Genomic DNA, 24,727 nt, shown 5'->3' on the forward strand with positions numbered 1-24,727 from the left:
CACATGTCCGCAGCTCTATAGTAAAAATCCAGGTCTCATTATCCCTTTAAAAAAATCTGTTTTACACAATGAAAGCATTTTTAAAAAAAATCGTATTTTAGTGTATCCTTTTTCTGAAAGACTTTTTAGTTTTTGGGCGATTGTCTTATGTAGGGGCCCATTTTTTGCAGGATGAGTGGTTTTATTGGTACTATTTTGGAGTACATATTACTTTTTGATCTCTTGGCATTACACTTTTCGTTATGTTAGGTGACAAAAATGTTTTAATTTTTTATTAGATATATATATATATATATCTCCTTTTTTTTCTTGCCGTTTACCTGAGACGGTTGGTTATGTTATATTTTTATACAGCTTGTAGTTACAGACGTGATGATTCCTTATAGGTCTGTGTGTGTATATATAATATATATATATATATATAAATATATATATATATATATACATACACACATTTCTATATACACATGTTTACACACACACATTTATATATATATATATATATATATATATATATATATATATATATATATATATATATATATATATATATACACACACACACACACACACATTTTTAGGCTCCTTTCACACCTGCGTTCAGGTGTCCGCTCGTGAGCTCCGTTTGAAGGGGCTCACGAGCGGCCCTGAACGCAGCCATCTGGCCCTAATGCATTCTCAGTGGAGGCGGATCCACTGAGAATGCATCCGCCTGCCAGCGCTCAGCCTCCGCTCCGCTCAGTGAGTGGACACCTGAACGCTGCAAGCAGCGTTCGGGTGTCCACCTGGCCGTGCGGAGGCGAGCGGATCCGTCCAGACTTACAATGTAAGTCAATGGGGACGGATCCGTTTGAAGATGACACCATATGGCTCAATCTTCAAGCGGATCCGTCCCCCATTGACTTTCAATGTAAAGTCTGAACGGATCCGCTCAGGCTACTTTCACACTTAGAACATCTTTCTAAGTTATAATGCAGACGGATCCGTTCTGAACGGAGCCGCCGTCTGCATTAATATGAGCGGATCCGTTCAGAACGGATCTGCTAGAACGCTAGTGTGAAAGTAGCTATATATATATATATATATATATATATATACACATACACATTATATATATATATATACATCTCTTCAAACATGACGGGTACATAGCTCTCCAGGGCTTCCCTGGAGAAGGCTTGTACGATGACCTTCTTCATGTGCTTGTGCTGGCTGCCATGCAGATTGGAGAGGCAGTCGGCCCCCAGGATGGTACAGACTGATTCCGGCCAGTGCAATAAATTTTATTTACTTATTTATTTTTAAAGTATACATATTAGGTATCGCTGCATTTGTAACTACCTGCTCTATAAAAATATCACATGGCCTAACCCCTCAGGTAAATAAAACAATAAAATGAATAAATGTGTAAAAACAACCAGTATATGTTCCCCATTTTGCGAACACCCCATATGTGCTCGTAGCCTGCTGTATTGGCGCACAGCAGGCCTCTAGAGGCAAAGTGCAAAATATGGTTTTTGCAGGCCTGAATTGGCAGACATGGATTTTAGCTGCCATTCAAATCGCTCCCAGGTCATGGTCTGACTGTAAATTGGAGTCTGGTAGAAAATGTCCGAACTCCAATATTGTCTAACGTTAGGGTTCTTTACTACGCCCATATGCAGCACGAGTCCCCAAAACTTCTTCATCTCTGCTGCATTTACTGGGGTCCAACCTAGGGGTCTAGCATATGGCGAACTAGGGTTCTGAGTAATGACTTGTTGGGCGTACAAATTGGTTTGGGCCACCATTAGATTTACAAAATATCCAGAGAAGAAGATTTTGAAAAAAATCTAGCTCAGTGAAGCCCGCACAATCTACCAGAATTCCTGAGTGGCCCACAAACTCAGGAATTTGGGGCTGATAATTCTCAGGGGGTGGGGTCCATGTGGGCTCCATCAGCTGCTACCCTGGGGCACCTTCTAGAGGGTCCCTCATCAGCAGATGATGATGATGATCAGGAGGTAGAGAAGTAGAGGCAAGTGGCATCCTCTTCTCCCTCACTGCAAACTCGGTATCGGAGGCTAGCATGGCGTATGCCTCTTCAGCTGAGCATAGTCATTGGGATAAATGGGACCTTTTTTTTTTTTGGGGTGTGTGAAACGTGTAAACCTTTATTTAGTGTGAGGGATGTGTATGTAGTGTTTTCACACATGAAGGGGCTTTTAATAAATTTTTAATTAAATTTAGAAAAAAAGTTGTAAAAAAAACAGTTTTCTGCGAATATAAAATTTTTTGCACAAACTGAGCGATCAGTAATGGACACAAATTGCACTTACGCAGATGGTGTGTTCGTGCAAAAATCTAAACTGACACTAACTGAAATTGAAATCAGCACAAATAATCCACAGGTGCTATTCAGGCAGGTACGCACTGAAAAGCACTTGGAGGTCACAGCAAAAATAGTGCACGGACCAATTTGTGTCCGTAAAAAAAAGGATGGGAGGGGGGTGGAAAGGGACAAGGGATCTGGAACAGCTACAAATGACAAAAAATCTGTGCAGCTATTCCAGATGTTGTTGTTATTTTCAGCAGCAAAAAAGTTTAATTTGTAGTGGTGGTACAGCACAAGTCCCAGCAGAACAGATCCTCTGCATGCAGTAATCAGCTAGAATGGCTGCTTGCAGGGAAGTTCAGCCTCTTCCTGTGCAGCTATAGCGCTGCCATTGGCTGGAGCGTTGTTCCAGCCAATCGCAGCGCTGGCAGGGGACCCAAAAACTGGTGTCCCCTGCCTCACCTAGGAAGAGACCGGTGCTGACCAGTTAAGCAACATCCACCGTCCCCTGACCTCCACCCAACCCTCTCCACAACTGCTGACAGCTTCCTGGGCTGCAATGTGACCAACACATTGATCAGCCAATTGCAGTGCTTGGAGCTGGAAGGGGGTGGATCGGCACCATGCTGCTCTTTCCTGGCATGGCCTGGCCTGCTAGTAAGAGCAGCCATGGTGCAGCGATTCCACCCCGATCTTCCCCCAGAGACCCACAGACCTCATGAAGTACATGTATGTCATGGTTCTTTAAGTCCCGTCAAAATATGACGAACATGTACGTCATGGGTCCTTAAGGGGTTAAAACAGCACACAGCAGCTATGGTGCTCGCGATCAGCCGCCATATTTAAATAACCACCCACCAAGGTATATTTACCTTGGGTGGTCAGGAAGGGGTTAAAACATTGTACAGGGAGTCCCCTTGTAGCAGTAAACGCTGCTCCTCAATGATCCGCAGGGCGGTGTAATGTGCGCGTCTGTTAGGCCATTGTTGGTGTCGAGGGCAGTGAGCGTTGGAGGCTTCATCCGAAGTCGCTTAGTTCTAAACTTAGGAGAAATACTGTAGTGATTAGTCTCCGTACAGTATTAGAATGTATGGGCTCCGAGGAGCCAAAGTAAGTTATTCACGAAGTTGCGAGCGACTTTATTGAATAACTCAGGTAGTTGATTTTGAAAGTGGAAAAACACTTTAAAACTTGAAACTAAACTCTGCTTCGGTTCAGAGATACTAGACGGGACCGAAACAGAGTTCAGTTTCTAGTTTTAAAGTGTTTTTCAACTTTAAAAATCAACTACCTGAGTTATTCAATAAAGTCTCTCGCAACTTCGTGAATAACTTACTTTGGCTCCTCGGAGCCCATACATTCTAATACTGTACGGAGACAAATCACTGTACAGTATTACACCGACGTTTTGAACGAGGAAACTTAGGATAAAGCATCTGAAGCTCGCTTCGCTCAACACTGCGTCCGTCTCTATGCACAGCTACAAGCGCCTAGAACACAGAAGAACTGGAAAAAATAAAATAAAAAAATGAATGAACAAAAATATATAGAATACATTTTTTTTGTTTCAACAATAAGTTTTTATTAAAAACAGTCAAACGGGCAGCTTTCACTTTGACTTGTACAGTAGAAAATATATAAGAATAAATATCGGGTGCGGAGAACATACAGAAAACCTGTTCTATTCAGTAAAAGATGTCACATACAACGTGGCCTCCCCAGATAGCAGCCCGAAAATAAAATCACACTGCACCCCCCCTCCTCATACAAAATCACACTGCACCCCCCCTCTGCATACAAAATCACACTGCACCCACCCTCTGCATACAAAATCACACTGCACCCCCCCGCATACAAAATCACACTGCACCCCCCCCCCGTATACAAAAATCACACTGCACCCCCCTCTGCATAAAAAAAAAAATCACACTGCACCCCCCCCCCCGTATACAAAATCACACTGAACCCCCCCTCTGCATACAAAATCACACTGAACCCCCCCTCTGCATACAAAATCACACTGAACCCCCCCTCTGCATACAAAATCACACTGAACCCCCCCTCTGCATACAAAATCACACTGAACCCCCCCTCTGCATACAAAAATCACACTGCACCCCCCCCGTATACAAAAATCACACTGCACCCCCCCCCTCTGCGTAAAAAAAAAAAAAATCACACTGCACCCCCCCTCTGCATACAAAATCACACTGCACCCCCCCTCTGCATACAAAATCACACTGCACCCCCCCCTCTGCATACAAAATCACACTGCACCCCCCCTCTGCATACAAAATCACACTGCACCCCCCCCCTCTGCATACAAAATCACACTGCACCCCCCCCTCTGCATAAAAAAAAAAAATCACACTGCACCCCCCCTCTGCATACAAAATCACACTGCACCCCCCCTCTGCATACAAAATCACACTGCACCCCCCCTCTGCATACAAAAATCACACTGCACCCCCCCCTCTGCATACAAAAATCACACTGCACCCCCCCCTCTGCATACAAAAATCACACTGCACCCCCCCCCTCTGCATAAAAAAAAAAAATCACACTGCACCCCCCCTCTGCATACAAAAATCACACTGCACCCCCCCTTGCATAAAAAAAAAAAAAAAAATCACACTGCACCCCCCCTCTGCATACAAAATCACACTGAACCCCCCTCTGCATACAAAATCACACTGCACCCCCCCTCTGCATACAAAATCACACTGCACCCCCCCTCTGCATACAAAATCACACTGAACCCCCCCCCGCATACAAAATCACACTGCACCCCCCCCGTATACAAAATCACACTGCACCCCCCCCCCCTCTGCATAAAAAAAATCACACTGCACCCCCCCCCGTATACAAAATCACACTGAACCCCCCCTCTGCATAAAAAAAATCACACTGCACCCCCCCGTATACAAAATCACACTGAACCCCCCCTCTGCATACAAAAATCACACTGCACCCCCCCCCCGTATACAAAATCACACTGCACCCCCCCCTGCGTAAAAAAAATAAATCACACTGCACCCCCCCTCTGCATACAAAATCACACTGCACCCCCCCCTCTGCATACAAAATCACACTGCACCCCCCCTCTGCATACAAAATCACACTGCACCCCCCCTCTGCATACAAAATCACACTGCACCCCCCCTCTGCATACAAAATCACACTGCACCCCCCCTCTGCATACAAAATCACACAGTCCCCCCCCATACAATATTACTCGGCCCCCCTGCACACAATATTACACAGTCGTCCCCCCATACAATATTACTCAGCCCCCTGCTCACAATATTACTAAGGCTACTTTCACACTAGCGTTCGATCGGATCCGTCTGCATTATATTGGCAAAAAAAAGCTAAGTGTGAAATTAGCCTGAGCGGATCCGTTCAGACTTTTACATTGAAAGTCAATGGGGGACATATTGTGGCATCTTCAAATGGATCCGTCCCCATTGACTTACATTGTAAGTCTGGACGGATCCGCACGGCCAGGCGGACACCCGAACGCTGCAAGCAGCGTTCAGGTGTCCGCCTGCTGAGCGGAGAGGAGGCTGAACGCTGCCAGACTGATGCATTCTGAGCGGATCCACATCCACTCAGAATGCATTGGGGCTGGACGGAAGCGTTCGGGGCCGCTTGTGAGAGCCTTCAAACGGAGCTCACGAGCGGACAGCCGAACGCTAGTGTGAAACTAGCCTAAGCCCCCCTGCTCACAATATTACTAAGCCCCCCTGCTCACAATATTACAGTCTCCCCCATACAATATTACTCAGCCCCCTGCTCACAATATTACACAGTCCCCTGCACACAATATCACACAGTCCCCCCCCAATACAATATCACTCAGCCCCCTCCTGCACACAATATTACACAGTCCCCCCCCATATTACAATGCCAGGATAAGGGAATCTGAGGTTTTCTGACAGAACACCCCACCTCAGCATACAGTTCTCGATCCCCCTCCTCTCAGCACGTCCACAGCACATGTACCTCCAGCACTGACAGACACTCTCTCCCCCCCTCTATCAGTGGTGACCTGCTCTGCAAACAGCCTGATCTCTCCATCTTCCGACACTTCATTTCCCGCTGCCCATTCAGTCACGTGAGTGACTCATTGACGTCTGAAGGTCTGTTTCTTGATAGGTGTTTAACCCCTTAGTCCGTTTTGTGTCTGGAGTTTAGCTGAGAATAAAATAAGAGGGCACATTGAGGGCTGCAGGGGGAGGGGGAGGATCGGGGAATCTCAGAAGTCTGACACAGAGTAGGAGCAGGGAGCTCGCCTGTGGCAGGGGCTGACTGGGCATGCGCATTTACACAGCAGCCAATGGACGGATCTTCTCCATGTCTCGTGCAGCTATGGACGGACTGTCTGCACATCAGAACGAGGCTCAGGAGGTGTGGCTTCAGATTGTTTAAAAAATAGGCATATCTTCTTAAAGACATATATTAGGAAATGTCTTTTTTCCCTGCCTCCCACACAGTTGCTGAAAATACATGCAGAGTGGCCAACCCCTTTAAACGTTTGGTGATATCAAATCAAAGAAAAACAACAGTAGAACTCGGGGCTTTGTTTAATAGTGAAAGTAAGAGCGTTTCCACATGCACAATGCGAAGGGAACTCAAGGGATTGGAACTGAACAGCTGTGTAGCCGTAAGAAAAACAATCAGTAAGGCAAACCAGAAAAAAAGGCATCAGTTTGCTAGGGAGCATACAAATTGGACTCTGAAGCAATGGAAGAAGGTCATGTGGTCTGATAAATCAAGATTTACCCTGTTCCAGAGTGATGGGCGCATCAGGGTAAGAAGAGAGGCAGATGAAGTGATGCACCCATCATGCCTAGTGCCTACTGTACAAGCTTGTGGGGGCAGTGCTATGATCTGGGGTTGCTGCAGTTGGTCAGGTCTAGGTTCAGCAACAGTATGTGCTCCAAGAATGAGGTCAGCTGACTACCTGAACATACTGAATGACCAGATTATTCCATCAATGGATTTTTTCTTCCCTGATGGCACGGGCATATTCCAAGATAACAATGTCAGGATTCATCGGGCTCAAATTGTGAAAGAGTGGTTCAGGGAGCATGAGACATCATTTTCACACATGGATTGGCCACCACAGAGTCCAGACGTTAACCTCATTGAGAATCTTTTTATTAATTTTTTTTTTTTTTTTTTTTGGTGGCGAGTTTTTTTGGGACAGGCAATTTTAATTTTTAGCCAGTGTTCACTTTTTTAACACCGTAGTAAATGATTATACTAGTTTTTGCACAGCACCGATCTGCAAATTTTTGAGGTTTAAAAAAAAAAGCAAGTGTGTAAAAAAAGACCTGCAGTTAGTGGTAGTATATACAGTACAGAACAAAAGTTTGGACACACCTTCTCATTCAAAGAGTTTTCACACTGAAGGCATCAAAACTATGAATTAACACATGTGGAATTATATACATAACAAAAAAGTGTGAAATAACTGAAAATATGTCATATTCTAGGTTCTTCAAAGTAGCCACCTTTTGCTTTGATTACTGCTTTGCACACTCTTTGCATTCTCTTGATGAGCTTCAAGAAGTAGTCACCTGAAATGGTCTTCCAACAGTCTTGAAGGAGTTCCCAGAGATGCTTAGCACTTGCTGGCCCTTTTGCCTTCACTCTGCGGTCCAGCTCACCCCAAACCATCTCGATTGGGTTCAGGTCCGGTGACTGTGGAGGCCAGGTCATCTGGCGCAGCACCCCATCACTCTCCTTCATGGTCAAATAGCCCTTACACAGCCTGGAGGTGTGTTTGGGGTCATTGTCCTGTTGAAAAATAAATGATGTGTCCAACTAAACGCAAACCGGATGGAATAGCATGCCGCTACAAGATGCTGTGGTAGCCATGCTGGTTCAGTATGCCTTCAATTTTGAATAAATCCCCAACAGTGTCACCAGCAAGGCACCCCACACCATCACACCTCCTCCTCCATGCTTCACTGTGGGAACCAGGCATGTAGAGTCCATCCGTTCACCTTTTCTGCGTCGCACAAAGACACGGTTGTTGGAACCAAAGATCTCAAATTTGGGATCTTGTTTCAAATCTGTATGTTTGTAATTTCTATTTATCTCAGGTGTCATTTTTTTTTTTTTAGGAAGTATTTCTTTAAACATAACTTCCTGTATTGGGGCATTGTAGGCGATAGCGGGCGGTGGGTTTGTTCTGGTGACTGCTGTGATGTTTGTCGAACACGTGATTTGTGATGTGGTGGAGTTCTGTCTAAAAAGTGGTGGTTTGATAATGTTTCAAATCTATTGGTGACAGGGACAGCGAGTCTTGTTTGTGTGTTATCATTTTCTATTTCTCTTGTTTGTCTATCATCCTCCCGTTTATGACGCCGTTTTTGATGTTCCTCTTTCTTTTGTTCAGTTCTTGAATTGGTTCTATATTTCTTAATTTTCTTATTAATAATCTCCTGTTCTGTCCAAGCCTTTGCATAACCTTTCCTGCCATATGTTAAATTCCTAATTTTTTGTGAGTTTCTCTATTATGTCATTCAATTGATTTCATTTGTCTGTTATTTTTTCCAAAATCTGGGTCCTTCTTTTGATAATCAACTGTATTAATGCCGTTGATTGTGTCACAAAGAAGGAATCCCATTCTTTAATAAATTCTGGGCTACATAGATCTTGTTCTGGGATTTTAGATAATAATAGGCCTTTTGGGATTTTACCATGTTCTACATATTGATTCAATGACTTTATTTCCCATCTCTGTCCTAATTCTTTCTGTAGGAGGGTTTCTAGTTCCCTAATTATCTCAGACATTGTTCTGTCATTTAATGTATTATTTTCCATTAATTCTGTTTCTTCAAATACAAAGGTCTCTACTTTCAATCGTTTATTCTCTGCATGGTTCCAAATTTCCGTAGCTAGCACGTAAGGAGATCTGCTCTATCTGGGTGATTAGCATAAATAGCTAAAATAAAGGAATAAAGCAGCTCACCCTCTTGTTGCCCTGGATATGGTGCTCTTGTCAATTTGACTCACACCGTCAAATCGATTGATTGTGTATATCCAAGACAGGCACTTTACATTTGAAACCACCCAAAAGAGCATTACCTTAAATAAGTATTTATTGCACATCTATATTCACAATAAATAATAACCTGTTCTAGAACATGATTAAAAACAAAATTAGGCTGTATAATGAACAAAAAGACAATAATAATAATAAATGATAAAAATAATAAAAAAATGTGCTACATATGGTGGCAGTATTGCAACGAATGTTTAAGTGTATGCAGCCACTGAGGAAGGAGTAAGTGTAAACTCCAAAACGCGTCTGACGTTTACAGATACACTTGCAAGGTCTGAGACAGACTTGCTTAAAAGTAATGGATATATGAGAAAATCATCTCTTTGTTACAAGTAATGTGGAGCGCTTCACAGACATAACTCTCCCTCTCCTTCTAGAATCCCCCATCTTGCCAAAAGACCCGGGCGGTTTGAGAGCGGCACGTGGATACAGGTGGGATGCCAAGCACCAATTGCGGATAACATAGCCGCGAGTAAAGGTTACATCATCCGCACCAGTCACAGGGATGTGGAGGCAGAGGTCAATGTGCCGATTACCACGTAGGACACCATGTTCGGTAAATATCATTGACTAACATTGAGTATTCCACACTGATCACTGTTAGGACATTACCTCTACTAAGAGCGCTAACATAGCTGAATTGATACAAAAACTAAATGGAGATCTAATTATACAGTGGACACAATATAAAACAAGAGACATTCAAATGTATCACTTTTGTATCTCATCATGGTGACCAAACTAACAGACTTATAAGTACTATCAATGGTGGGCTACCTGTAAAGGAGACAGAATTTTTGTGGTTCCAATTAGAAACACATTATTATTATTTACAGGTCCTTCTAAAAAAAATTGCATATTGTGATAAAGTTCATTATTTTCTGCAATGTACTGATAAACATTAGACTTTCATATATTTTAGATTCATTACACACAACTGAAGTAGTTCAAGCCTTTTATTGTTCTAATATTGATGATTTTGGCATACAGCTTCATGAAAACCCAAAATTCCTATCTAAAAAAATTAGCATATTTCATCCGACCAATAAAAGAAAAGTGTTTTTAATACAAAAGTCAACCTTCAAATAATTATGTTCAGTTATGCACTCAATACTTGGTCGGGAATCCTTTTGCAGAAATGACTGCTTCAATGCGGCATGGCATGGAGGCAATCAGCCTGTGGAACTGCTGAGGTGTTATGGAGGCCCAGGATGCTTCGATAGCGGCCTTAAGCTCATCCAGAGTGTTGGGTCTTGCGTCTCTCAACTTTCTCTTCCCAATATCCCACAGATTCTCTATGGGGTTCAGGTCAGGAGAGTTGGCAGGCCAATTGAGCACAGTAATACCATGGTCAGTAAACCATTTACCAGTGGTTTTGGCACTGTGAGCAGGTGCCAGGTCGTGCTGAAAAATGAAATCTTCATCTCCATAAAGCTTTTCAGCAGATGGAAGCATGAAGTGCTCCAAAATCTCCTGATAGCTAGCTGCATTGACCCTGCCCTTGATAAAACACAGTGGACCAACACCAGCAGCTGACATGGCACCCCAGACCATCACTGACTGTGGGTACTTGACACTGGACTTCAGGCGTTTTGGCATTTCCCTCTCCCCAGTCTTCCTCCAGACTCTGGCACCTTGATTTCCGAATGACATGCAAAATTTGCTTTCATCCGAAAAAAGTACTTTGGACCACTGAGCAACAGTCCAGTGCTGCTTCTCTGTAGCCCAGGTCAGGTGCTGTTTCTGGTTCAAAAGTGGCTTGACCTGGGGAATGCGGCACCTGTAACCCATTTCCTGCACACGCCTGTACACGGTGGCTCTGAATGTTTCTACTCCAGACTCAGTCCACCGCTTCCTCAGGTCCCCCAAGGTCTGGAATCAGTCCTTCTCCATAATCTTCCTCAGGGTCCGGTCACCTCTTCTCGTTGTGCAGCGTTTTCTGCCACACTTTTTCCTTCCCACAGACTTCCCACTGAGGTGCCTTGATACAGCACTCTGGGAACAGCCTATTCGTTCAGAAATTTCTTTCTGTGTCTTACCCTCTTGCCTGAGTGTAACAATGATGGCCTTCTGGACAGCAGTCAGGTCGGCAGTCTTACCCATGATTGCGGTTTTGAGTAATGAACCAGGCTGGGAGTTTTTAAAAGCCTCAGGAATCTTTTGCAGGTGTTTAGAGTTAATTAGTTGATTCAGATGATTAGGTTAATAGCTCGTTTAGAGAACCTTTTCATGATATGCTAATTTTTTAGATAGGAATTTGGGGTTTTCATGAGCTGTATGCCAAAATCATCAATATTAAAACAATAAAAGGCTTGAACTACTTCAGTTGGTGTGTAATGAATGTAAAATATATGAAAGTCTAATGTTTAGCAGTACATTACAGAAAATAATGAACTTTATCACAATATGCTAATTTTTTTAGAAGGACCTGTATAATCTAATACCAGCATATGCAAATGTGTTACCATTTGTAACCTACCACCATAATATGCAAATGTGATATTTATCGTGGCAATCTTATGTAGTTATATGAATGTTACAGCTTATGTAGCTGTATAAATGTTAGCCACTATATAATGATATAAGTGGACCTATTATACACTGCACAAAAATATAAACGCAACACTTTCGGTTTTGCTCCCATTTTGCATGAGCTGAACTCAAAGATCTAAAACATTTTCTACATACACAAAAGACTCATTACTCTTAAATATTGTTCACAAATCTGTCAAAATCTGTGTTAGTGAGCACTTCTCCTTTTCCGAGACAATCCATCCCACCTCACAGGTGTGCCATATCAAGGTGCTGATTAGACAGCATGAATATTGCACAGGTGTGCTTTAGACTGCCCACAATAAAAGGCCACTCTGAAATGTGCAGTTTTATCACACAGCACAATGCCACAGATGTTGCAACGTTTGAGGGAGCGTGCAATTGGCATGCTGACTGCAGGAATGTCTACCAGAGCTGTTGCCCGTGCAATGAATGTTCATTTCTCTACCATAAGCCATCTCTCCAAAGGCATTTGAGAGAATTTGGCAGTACATCCAACCGGCCTCACAACCGCAGACCACGTGTAACCACACCAGCCCAGGACCTCCACATCCAGCATGTTCACCTCCATGATCCTCTGAGACCAGCCACCTGGACAGCTGCAGCAACAATCGGTTTGCATAACCAAATAATTTCTGCACAAACTGTCAGAAACCGTCTTAGGGAAGCTCATCTGCATGCTCTTCATCCTCATCGGGGTCTGGACCTGACTGCAGTTCGTCGTCGTAACAGACTTGAGTGGGCAAATGCTCACATTCGATGGCATCTGGCATGTTGGAGAGGAATTCTGTTAACAGATGAGTCCCAGTTTTCACTGTTCGGGGCAGATGGCAGACAGCGTGTGTCGCGTCGTGTTTGTGAGCGGTTTGCTGACGTCAATGTTGTGGATTGAGTGGCCCATGGTGGCATTTGGGTTATGGTATGGACAATATAACACCAACAGCGGGGGGCACACCTTTGATTGTAATGGGGGAGTGCTGGCCTTGGTATCAAAAAACGAACATGAACAAAACAGAGTAAAGAAATACCACAGTTAGGCCGCACTTCCAAAGGCAAAACATGATTTATTGAGACATACTAATTAAAAACATTATTACATGGAGCAAACCCCACTACTGGGTAAAATAATGTACAAAATTTCATCCAAAGTCACCATAGAAACAATCCAAGTCTATACAATCGACAAAGAAGATAGCAGCAAATATCTACAATCTCCTAGACAATATACTTATCAGAGACACAGTGGTGGCACATAGGAGCTGTACACCCATGAGTGAGGAAAGCAAAGAACCCTCACGCGTATCGCTAGTACATAGACTAGCTTCCTCAGAGGTCCATGTGAATATGCATTGATGTTTCAAGACTATTATAGTCATCATAATTAATCAGCAATTAAATATGGCTGTAGTCAGGTCAATAGAATAATGAAGGAAGGAGGAACCAGGGAAAAGCGCATATGGGCGTTACCTGAATACTCCCCGATGCATGGTCTGAGCGCAAATGCAGGCGCCGGTGAGGACCAGCGTGGTGGATAAGCAAGTGCGCATGCACAAGATGGCGCCCAAGCGGAAGTCAACGCAGCGATGCGCTCCATAAGCCGGAAACGCATCACGGCCTCGATGTCACCCAAGAGCGCCAGACCGCGCAAGTACATCCCCTAATGGATCGCCGAAACAAAAGCAGGTACTATTGGTTCCGGTGTATGAAAAGGGCACAATGATCCAAAATACATCAATCAAAAAGCCAATATGGTAAATCTAAATAAGTAAGTGTCCAAACATGATTCAATCTTACACATACCATTTAAAGATATAATTCCATAATCACGTGTAAGTTATAATATTAGGTAAACAGATTGTGCATATAATAAGCCATGATGAGATGTGATCAGAAAATATATATGATACATATATCCATAATAAATAGTACATGACCAAAGGAAGTAAACAAAATAATCGTCAACATCCTACAATAATGCTAATAAAATCAAAACACCCATCCCCCTAACATGATTCACAAAAAAGACAAATTAGAAATAATTACATCAATAAATAATTAAATAAAATATATTGTGAATTTCATTATAACCTGTTGGCTTAGTGCCCTGAACATATTACATCTTTATTCTTATACTCTAAATATTGAGTTAATGAGACTGTGTGATTTTTATTATTATTATATACTCAATACAATTACAAGTAATCAATCCAAACTCATATCCATACCCATATCCTGTGTCGCAGAGCCCCGGGGAGCCAAGGGGATAAGAGACCATGCACCGGGGAGAAAGGGGCCAGAAAATCAAGCGCAAAATAGGAAGAGGACAATTAAATACATATTACAAACGTCATATGAATAATCAATAAGTGATGCAAAAGGGAAAGAAATTTCATATACATATATTCCATCATAGCAATATCTAAAAGTATATAATTCCATGAAATATCAAAAGTACCAAAGAATATCCAAGTAGAGAGGGACGACCATAAAGTTGTGTGTGCTCCAGTAACCAATGGTTATTAAAGTGCTAAGTGCCATACTATATGCATTTACATATACACAGACAGTGAACAATAGTAAAGGGATTATGGTAAGGGCAGGCGTATGTTATGGACAACGAAAAACAGGTGCATTTTATTGATGGCATTTTGAATGCACAGAGATACAGTGACGAGATCCTGAGGCCCATTGTTGTGCCATTCATCCACGACCATCATCTCATGTTGCAGCATGATAATGCACGGCCCATATTGCAAGGCTCTGTACACAATTCCTGGAAGCTGAAAACATCCCAGTTCTTGCATGGCCAGCATACTCACCGGGCATGTCACCCATTGAGCATGTTTGGGATGCTCTGGATTGGCGTATATGACAGAGTGTTCCAGTTCCTGCCAATATTCTGCAACTTCGCACAGCTATTGAAGAGGAGTGGACCAACAGTCCACAGGCCGCAATCAACAACCTGATCAACTCTATGCGACGGAGATGTGTTGCACTGCGTGAGGCAAATGGTGGCCCCCGTAAGGCAAAACTGTGCACATTTCAGAGTGGTCTTTTATTGTGGGCAGTCTAAGGCAATATTCATGCTGTCTAATCAGCACCTTGATTTGCCACACCTGTGAGGTGGGATGGATTGTCTCAGCAAAGGAGAAGTGCTCACTAACACAGATTTAGACAGATTTGTGAACAATATTTGAGAGTAATGGGTCTTTTGTGTATGTAGAAAATGTTTCAGATCTTTGAGTTCAGCTCATGCAAAATGGGAGCAAAACCAAAAGTGTTGCGTTTATATATTTGTTCAGTGTACATACAGCCCTCATATGTCACACTTTTTAAATTATTTTTATCATTTATTATTATTGTCTTTTTGTTCATTATAAGGCTTATTTTTGTCTTGAATTATGTTCTAGAACAGGTTTTTATTTATTGTGAATGTCTTGGATATACACAATTAATCAATCGCTTTGACCGGGTGAGTCAAATTGACAAGAGCACCATATCCAGGGCAACAAGAGGGTGAGCCGCTATATTCCTTCATTTTAGCAATTGAAATATATGTTTAGGTGCCTATCCCCCAATAGGACAAAAAAAATGTCAAATTATGTAAAGTTTATGATTAAATAAAATAAGGATGCAAAATGAGAAAAACAGAACACTTTTCTAACTATTTTTTATTATTATTAAAGAGACATTCATTTCATAGCACTGTACATATGATTATAAAAAAAAAAAAAAAAAAACGGTAAAACACACATATTTTGTATGGTCATACTCATTATGACCCATACAATAAAATTATTTTGTCAATGAAGGTAAAAAGTATGAAGGAATATGGTGACATTGCTTTATTCATGCATTGCACTGTTCAAAAATGAGGTTGAGCAGTGGAACGAGGTCTTGGCCAGCGCTGGAACTACTCAATGCTGATTTTAGCAAAACAACTGAAAGAATTCAAGTAAATGACCTTGCGTTTCTACTCATCTCAGACAGGGCAACATAAAAATGGTGAGATTTCCACTCTAGATAATTTAGTACCATAGAATATACGTGCAGAATAAAAAAAACTTCCTGTTCGATTTCCTGACAGTGCAGGAAAAGAAAGCAAGGAGGGGGGAGCTTTATCTGGCTTTTCCAGAGAAGGGAGGAGTACCCGTAGGATGACTGAAAAGACTCATAAACACTTTTTTTTTGCCTGAACAGACAGACCTTCTAGTGCACACAATTCAGAAAAGCAAAGCTTTCTAAACTGGAGGTGAGTGCATGTGATGATATATTTTCCTTGGAAACTCTGAGCTATTTGTAATGATATCCATTGTGTTATTTTCTGAAAGCTACCTACCATATGTCAGCCACGCTGAAAATATAAACTAACTGCATTTATTCTATTGCTTTATGACTTTTAGCCTTGTTTTAGGTGTATGGCAGATATATAAAAGTCCTAACCATAAAATGATAACACTGATGAGTATCACTCTACTCTATGGCCAATTACACAGCAGTTATTAGGATGGAAGGCTACAAAGTATTCAACAGAACAGAGAAGGAAGCAAAGTATCCCCTCCGGCTGTAGCATAATCTGTTTCTAATTCATACTTCCACATGCTGGTCTTCTTCACGACAGGAGCTGTGCTAAAGTAACTTTCAGGAAATTCGGCTCCACTTGATTTGTTGTTTTAAATCCATCTGAGCTGACAAGTGGATCCCTGCGTTCTACCGTGGACCGGGCCAAAAACAATAAGAAAACCTGGGAGAATCACTGTGTTTGAGTCAATTACTCAAAGCCAAATAGGTTTTAAACTATGGACCTGGATCGCAGCTAAAGTACACCTTGCTTCTAGATAGTTATTAAAGAGCATCTGTCAGTAGGGTCAACCCTACAAAACCATGTACAGATGTAGCAGGGTTAACACTCAAACTCTTAAAGGGGTTGTCCAGGTTCAGAGCTGAACCTGGACATCCCTCCATTTTCACCCCGGCAGCCCCCCTGACATGAGCATCGGAGCAGTTCATGCTCCGATGCTCTCCTTTGCCCTGCGCTAAATCGCGCAGGGCAAAGGCATTTTTCTGAGTTCCGGTGACGTACCGGGGCTCTCTATGGGGCTGACAGGAACCCCGGTGACGTCACCGGCACTGATGGGCGGGATTTGGCTCTGCCCTAGCCAGTAAAACGGCTAGGGCAGAGCTAAAGCCCGCCCCTCAGAGCCGGTGACGTCACCGAACACACTGCTGGGCGGAAGTTACCGCCCGGCAGTGTGTTATTGTAAACACAAGAGCCTGTGCCCTGCGCGATCTAGCGCAGGGCACGGGAGCGCATCGGAGCATGAGATGCTCCGATGCCAGGCTCAGGGGGGCTGCCGGGGTGAAAATAAGGGTATGTCCGGGTTCAGCTCTGAACCCGGACAACCCCTTTAACTCAAATTTCTTAACTCATCGTGTTATCTTGATACAAAAGCCATTGAAAAGCAACTGAAAGTGTTTGCTTAACGCATTTAGTTTAGATAACACATCTCATAAAGCATGAGTGTTAACTCTACTACATCTGTATAATACCAGGTAGAGCTGACCCTGCTGATTAAAAACCATGCACCTCAAGTCGCTGCTTTGTGTAGCAGAAATGAGTATATCTATGAATATGCAAATTAGGGTGCACCAAAGGTTAGGGTGCACCTTAGCTCCTGCACTCGACTGCCCTGGACACTCCCCCCTCTACTTGATTGACAGGCCAGGCGTCCAGGTGGAAGATAAAGTGTCTAAAGAAGCAGAACATAGGAGCTAAGGTGCACTTCTGAATATTTTTTTAAAAAAGCATTTCTTCTAAATGCAGTGAGAGATCAGGGGAAGAAAAGCATATTTGGAATCAGCAGGGTCAGCAATACCAAGCATTGTGTCTGGTTTAATAGGGGTGATCCTGCTGACAGATGCTCTTTAAATATTACAGGTTCGTTACTAAAGGATTTTCTAAAACTCCTAGGTATTAATGAAAAAAAATGTAACTTGGGGGGGCAAAAATATAGGAAAACTCACTAATTTTGCGAGTACTGTCTGTGCTTGGACAGTCCCTTATAAATGATAACATCTGTAAGTTACACTAATAAAATCCAGTTATTAGGGACAGATGCACAAAGTAAGGAATCACACTATCTGCTAGCTGCCACCTCACGGACAGGTAGCATGCTACATCTCCATAGAAGGCTTGCAATATTTGCCCTCTTCTTCATTGTGATTTTTCAAAGCAAGAAAATCATAGTTAAGTCTTTCTAAGGCGTCATACATGGTGCTTATTACACATAGATTCTTGTGCAGAAAATCCACACTAACAGTACTAGCTAAGTACAGTAGATCAGATTTTTAAAATATCATCCACATGGGGTGGAAATTTTCTGCACAGAAATTGACAGTTTTTGAAATCCGAGGCATGTCAATTGTTTGCTGGGATTTTCAGTGCAGATTTTACCTTTTGCAAATGGGGCAAATCTGCATCAAAATCCACAACAAAATTCCCAAGTAGGACATGATGACATGATGCAAAATGCAGCGAAAACCACACGAAGATTGGCATAAACTACACTGCCGTGTGCTAGGAAAACAATGGTGTGTGTGTGTGTCCACTTGGCACTTCTGGGTAGTCAGGGAGGGGACGCGCCGAATATGCCAGCAGGTCTCATTAGTGCTATAAGTGGGAATAGAACAGATGTTCTAAAGTGATTTGTACCTCAAGTTGGAGGCAAGCTGATGTACTTAGCAATTACATTATGGATTTACTTAATACACGTAATACACTAAGTTGGGGGCACTGGAAATTTCATTTCTCCGTTTTATGACTGTAGCCCAAAATACATAGACAGCATTTCCGAACCAGGGTTTCCTTGAGAGAAAGCTTCTTTTTAAATGCAGGGGATTTTGAGCTTACACAGATTTTTGGCACTCCAGTCTTAGCCATTGCTTATTCACTCTGCCCTCACATTCACTTTCTCTACAGCTATGCCCACACATGACTGAAAATACAGAGGTCAAGTCAGCAGTGGTTTTGGCGCAGGAAAAAACGCTATAAAAAAATGCATGTATAAGAGCTCATGCAAACAACCATGTCTGTATTTCGGCCTGCAAACTACAGATCTGCAAGATTTGGATACCTTCTGTGTGCTATCTACATTTTTCTCCTATCACTAGAAATGACTATGCTTGTCCACAATATGTTCAATCATTTGTGGAACAGACATGCGGGTCTGTTCCACAAATGACCCATGAAAATAAAAGGGTCCTTGCACTATCCAAAAAAGAGTGAAATGCGCGGGAGAGACCCAGAGTAAACTTAGGCAGTCTTAGGACTGTCATAGTTGGAGCATGTGGTATCATAGAAAATTTGGCGCTTTATGCTAGAAGTTAGAAGAGAAGGAAAGCAGCGCTCATAGGTGGGACTGCTTGTAAAGCCAGTGAGCACACGTGGTTGGCGGGGCTCACCTTGCAATGTTGGGAGCGCGACACCAGAGACAGTGTGTAGTAAAAATTGTTTGGTGCTGCCAGGTGTCTCCCTCTAAGCACAGGCCCTCTAGTCAGGAACAGAGGATTGGCAGATGGCGTAACCAAGGCAATGCTGGCTCCAGATGAGATGATTAATAACTTTTATTGTTTGTCTCTTTAAGTAAGTTAAGTAACTTAAAGAAACAAACAATAAAAGTTAGAATTGCCTTGGTTCTGCCAATCCCAACACCTGCATCCTCTATGCAAGAAGTGAGAAAAATGTCTCTCTTGGCATAAATGTTGTCAGAGAGAGAAAAAAAAAAAAATGTATCTGTCCATGCCACGTTCGCCTTTTTTGGTGTGAGTAAATGCGGTTTGTGTAAAAAATAAATATATAATAATAATAATAATAATAATAATGGGATAAACAACCCCTGAGAAATGGCATGCTAAGCTTTGTACGCGTTCGCCTGTGATATGTTTTTCATTATACTACAAGAAAATTTAGACTAGCACATTCATAGTCACAGGTGCATATCCATCAAGCAAACATAGTTGATAAAACAAATGGCTGCACAACATTTTACATACAAACAATAGAGCTGAGAAATGGGGATCATTCTAAATTAAAGTGGTATTATACCTACTATAAATGGAAAAATAGAAGCTCTTTTTGATCAAACGTGTGTCGGGCCCATCTACCAGGCGTCAAGGTGGCTTCCACAGATGGGTACCTAACACTATTATACCGCCTCTCTTGAACTTACCTAAGCCTACAATTTTCAGGGCAGTGTAGGAACCAGTTACATTTATGTCCCAGTGCTGGCTCTTGTAAATGAAGCCCAATGAGTTTAATGGAATGATTTTGATTTCCATCTTATTGTTCAAAAAATCTGTATATTCTGATGAGAGGACAGGAAATCCATAAAAATCTGAGTTTCCCGTTATTGTCTTGTTCTTTTACTAGATCACATCTTAGACAGAAGAAGGGGCATCTTAAAATTTTGGATTTGACAGAACAGTTTTCCCAACGAATGGAATGTGCTGTAAGAGCTGAAGGCGAAGGTCATATGCATAGTAAGTAATAGGAAACATTGATTTCCAATAACAAGTCCTTGACCCATAGATAACTGCACAGAATAGAGCAGAAGCATTACAAGAGGTGTTTTATGCTTTACAATAAAGGAAGTATGAGGGTACTATTTCTCAATATAGAGAGCATCTAGTAGGCGCAAGGAGTCTTCTAGGCTAGGCAACGCTCCTCTGGAAAAAAGATATACAAATGAAATCTCTCCAAAAAGATACAAAAACTGAGGCTCTGATGCAACAAGATGTAAGGTACAGTAGCTACTGCATCTTATAAACCAATATTTGACCTTTTAACAGGCCTTAAAACATGAATTAGGTTTATAGCTAAGCCAGTACCTCATCTGCAAACAGATGTTTTGGGGACATTGTCCATCATCAGTGTAGAGCTCAGATTTCTTTTATTTTTGGAAAGACAGCTTATTTGAATAAGGGTCAGTTCACACAAGTGTTTTGTGGTCCGCAAATTGCATTTTGAGGACTGCACACAGCCGTCACTATGATAGAAATGCCTATTCTTGTCTGTGGCTGCAGACAAGAATAGGACATGCTCTATCATTTTTGCGGGGCCACGGGACGGAAGTGCAGATGCGGAAAGCACATCTTTTGCGGCCCCATTGAAATGAATGGGTCCGCACCAGTTTTGCAAAATTGCAGAACGGATGCGGACCCATTCATGCGGACTAGGGCTGAAACAATTTCTCAATTAAATCGAGTAAAAAATTTGCATCGAGGATTTTATTGTGTCGAATTACTCGTTCGTGTCATATGACCGCGGAGCGGGTGTGAAGCGCTTGCTAACTCACCACTCCGTGGTCACCCGCCAGCCCGTATCTTGCTGCACTCCACTGAGGGAAACTTTGTGCACGCGTCCAGCTGTCATGCCGGTCGGCAGTCTGCTGCCTTTCAGTGTGGAGTGTTCTTCCAGCAGCCTCCTCCGCAGCGCACCCCCTTTAGTCTTGGGCTGCAGGATGATGAGAACGGGGGTCACCTAGCCCCCCCGCCCGAATGCGGGAAGAACATGAGAGGGTGCTGCAGGAAGCCAACCAGACGCTGAACCAGCCACCTGAGCAGGTCAAGGGGGAGATTCAGGAGGAAAATAACTGCTGAGGGGGCGCAGGGCAGGTTAAATGCCCGGTCCTTCAAAGAGCCTATCAAAGTGGTGGGCAAGTAGCCTGCGGATCCTGATGTCAAGCAGAAGCGGGACAAGATCAGGGAGGTGAGGAGCCTGGGGAGTGGGGCTGGTGTAACAGGTGATGCCAGCCACTGCTGGTACCATGTGCTGGCACTGGAGGATGACATGACAGGTCACACTGGTGCAGAGGAGGGGGCGAGCCTTACAGCCTAGGCGGCACTTTATGTCCTGGCTTTCTGTTATACATGTGGGATCAGGGCTCAGTGCCAGTTTACAGCACTATGCGGGTTATGCAGCTTATTGTGGTAGCTGGCATCTACCAGGCATGATGTAGCTACACAGCTTTTGCCTTGATGGCACTGGGGGCAAGCTGGTGGCACTGGGGGGCAAGCTGGTGGCACCTGATGGCACTGGGGGGCAAGCTGGTGGCACTGGGGGGGCAAGCTGGTGGCAGGGAGTCTGATAAGTTTTTATAAAGGAAAAGTCTTTTAATTCATTTATTCTTATTAGATTACTCGATTAATCGTAAAAAATAAAATCAGTAGAATACTCAATGACTAAAATAATATTTTAATTCAGCCCTAATGCGGACGTGTGAATGGGCCCTAAAAGAACTAGCACTGGCTGTAGTGGTGATGTGTCCCCAAGAAACATGTCAGACAAATGTATCTGCACCAAATGCATCATCCAGCCTGAGCCACGATGATAAATTTGGTGCAGGTCTAGACAGCCTGTCTAAGGTTACGCCAGCTACAGGATTAGTAAATCTGCCCCACTGTCCAAATATAACAATAATCTCTTTCCTCACCAGAAGCAGCAAAATGAATCAACATATAATAAACATCAGAACGATGACAACAACAGAAACCTACGACGATTACAACAACACTGCTTTTGATTATGATAGCTATGAAGAACTTTGCAAGAAGCATGACATCCGGAGATTTGCTTCAGTCTTTCTCCCAGCATTCTACTCTGTGGCATTTGTGGTTGGCATAGCAGGCAATTCCTTAGTGGTTGCCATTTATGCATATTATAAGAAAATGAAAACAAAGTCTGATGTCTACCTGCTGAATTTAGCAGTGGCAGATCTGTTGCTGCTCTTCACCCTTCCCTTCTGGGCGGTGGATGCTTCCACTGGTTGGCAGTTTGGAAAAGCAATGTGCAAGATAACTTCTGCCCTGTATACTGTGAACTTCAGCTCAGGTATGCAGTTCCTGGCGTGCATCAGCTTGGACAGATACTTTTCAGTACTTAGAGTGTCAACTAATCAGAATTTCAGAAGAAGATGCTGGGCAATTTGCCTTTTTGTGTGGATCACGTCAATGTTGCTGAGCATCCCCGATTTACAGTTCAGCGAGATAAAGGAACACAACGGAAAGCATGCCTGTCTACCATTATACCCTAAAGATTCGGTAAAACAGCTCACTGCATTCATTCAGATTCTTGAAACTGTGTGCTGCTTTGTGATCCCTTTCCTTATCATGCTCTTCTGCTACTCTGCTATGGCCAAAGTCCTTGTTAAAACCCCAAACATTAAAAGATCTCGGTCCCTAAAGGTCTTATTGGCAGTGGTGGGAATGTTTCTCATCACGCAGCTGCCATATAATGTTATCAAGTTCTGGAGGGCCATTGATATCGTATATGCTTTGATAACAAACTGCCAGACCAGCAGAACCATAGACCTATTGATGCAGGTGACAAGCAGCATGGCCTTATTTCACAGCTGTCTCAACCCGCTATTATATGCTTACATGGGGACTACGTTTAAGTCTTACGTTACTAAAACAGTGAAAAAGTTTGGCTCTTGGAGAAGACAAAGAACTCCGAGTGTTGAGGAGTATTCGATGTATTCTGACAATCACGTAGAAGAAACAAGTAGTTTTTCTATCTAGAACTTTTAGAAGTATTTTCAAGTTTGGATATACTAGAAAATCTAGACCCATCTGTTACAAAAAAAACACAACAACAACTATCTGCTGAGTGTACTGCATAATCCCTGACCAGATGGTTTGCACCTTCAAATCGATCCCCTGTACCTTTGTATTCACCCAGTTGTCTGGCTCCCGCTGCGTTCTAGTCCCGTTATAGACTGCTGCAGCCGTGGCACCTGTCCAGTGTGACCAGAAACAATCTCTTCAAACTACATTTCCCACAATGCCCTGCAGCACTGCTCTGTTTCTGTGTTCGTGACAGTCTCTGCTAATTGATTGAGAGCCTCATTTCAGTCCTCAGTAAGGGCTCATGCACACAAACATATTTCCTTTCCGTGTCCGTTACGTTTTTGATTTTTTTGCGGACCGTATGCAGAACCATTCATTTCAATGGGTCTGCAAAAAAAAAAAAAAAGTGACTCCGTGTACAAAACGAAGTTTCCGTATGTCTGCATATCCATTCCACAAAAAAAAAAAAAAAAAAAAAAAAAACACACATGTCCTATTATTGTCCGCATAACGGACAACGTTAGGACTGTTCTATTAGGGGCCAGCTGTTCCGTTCCGTAAAATACAGAATGCACAAGGACATTCATCCATATTTTTTGCGGATGTTTTGCAGAATGCAAAATACATACTGTCCTGTGCATGAGCCCTTAAGGTGAAACCTTTCAGAGAGACCATTGGGCACCTCGCCTTTCAGAGACACCATCAAACAGAAGAGGAACAAACTGTGCATGCTCTGGTAGAGCATGACAACAGCCAGGTCTTACCCAGAGCATAAACTTTAGCTAATTTTTATTTTTAACAAACCAGTAGAAAATAGTATATTGGGGACTTTTCTATGCTAAACAAACCATAATAGGGTGAATATGGATGCTAAAAGCAAAAAATAAAATAAAAATAAAAACCCAACTAACAATCGGTAGCACGTCCCATAGCTAATGAAGTGACCACTAAAGGCACTAATATGGAAGTCTCAGGTAAATTAACCCCCACAACAGGATCAATTCCGGTGGTGTGTGCAGTGGACTGTGCACCAAAACTAATGTGTGGGTGTGCAGCTGTCACAGACGTAGCTAATCAAACGCCCAAAACCTCCATCAAGATAAGAGGATTGCAGTGGGAAGAGCTGTAGAGACTCCATTTGTATCCAATTTACAAAT

At 42.7% G+C, this 24,727-nt stretch overlaps 3 protein-coding genes across 3 annotated transcripts in view; 2 read left to right on the forward strand and 1 right to left on the reverse strand.

Annotated features, from left to right (window-relative positions):
• Window positions 1-24,727, reverse strand: part of ACAD11 (acyl-CoA dehydrogenase family member 11) — a 125,428-nt gene that overhangs the window by 50,097 nt on the left and 50,604 nt on the right. The window lies entirely within an intron of this gene.
• On the forward strand, window positions 7,079-23,970 carry ACKR4 (atypical chemokine receptor 4). Its single transcript, XM_044295840.1, has 5 exons — window positions 7,079-7,127; window positions 9,770-9,948; window positions 16,146-16,197; window positions 20,374-20,483; window positions 22,439-23,970. Exon 5 carries the CDS (start codon window positions 22,449-22,451, stop codon window positions 23,520-23,522), a length of 1,074 nt encoding a protein of 357 aa, XP_044151775.1. The 5' UTR covers window positions 7,079-7,127; window positions 9,770-9,948; window positions 16,146-16,197; window positions 20,374-20,483; window positions 22,439-22,448; the 3' UTR covers window positions 23,523-23,970.
• Window positions 16,034-24,727, forward strand: part of UBA5 (ubiquitin like modifier activating enzyme 5) — an 80,938-nt gene continuing 72,244 nt past the window's right edge. The window contains exon 1 of the mRNA XM_044295838.1: window positions 16,034-16,197. The gene's annotated coding sequence lies outside the window, so the exon portion shown is untranslated. The remainder of the gene's footprint in view (window positions 16,198-24,727) is intronic.

This window comes from Bufo gargarizans, chromosome 5, assembly GCF_014858855.1.
Source record: "Bufo gargarizans isolate SCDJY-AF-19 chromosome 5, ASM1485885v1, whole genome shotgun sequence".
NCBI classification, from domain to species: domain Eukaryota; kingdom Metazoa; phylum Chordata; class Amphibia; order Anura; family Bufonidae; genus Bufo; species Bufo gargarizans.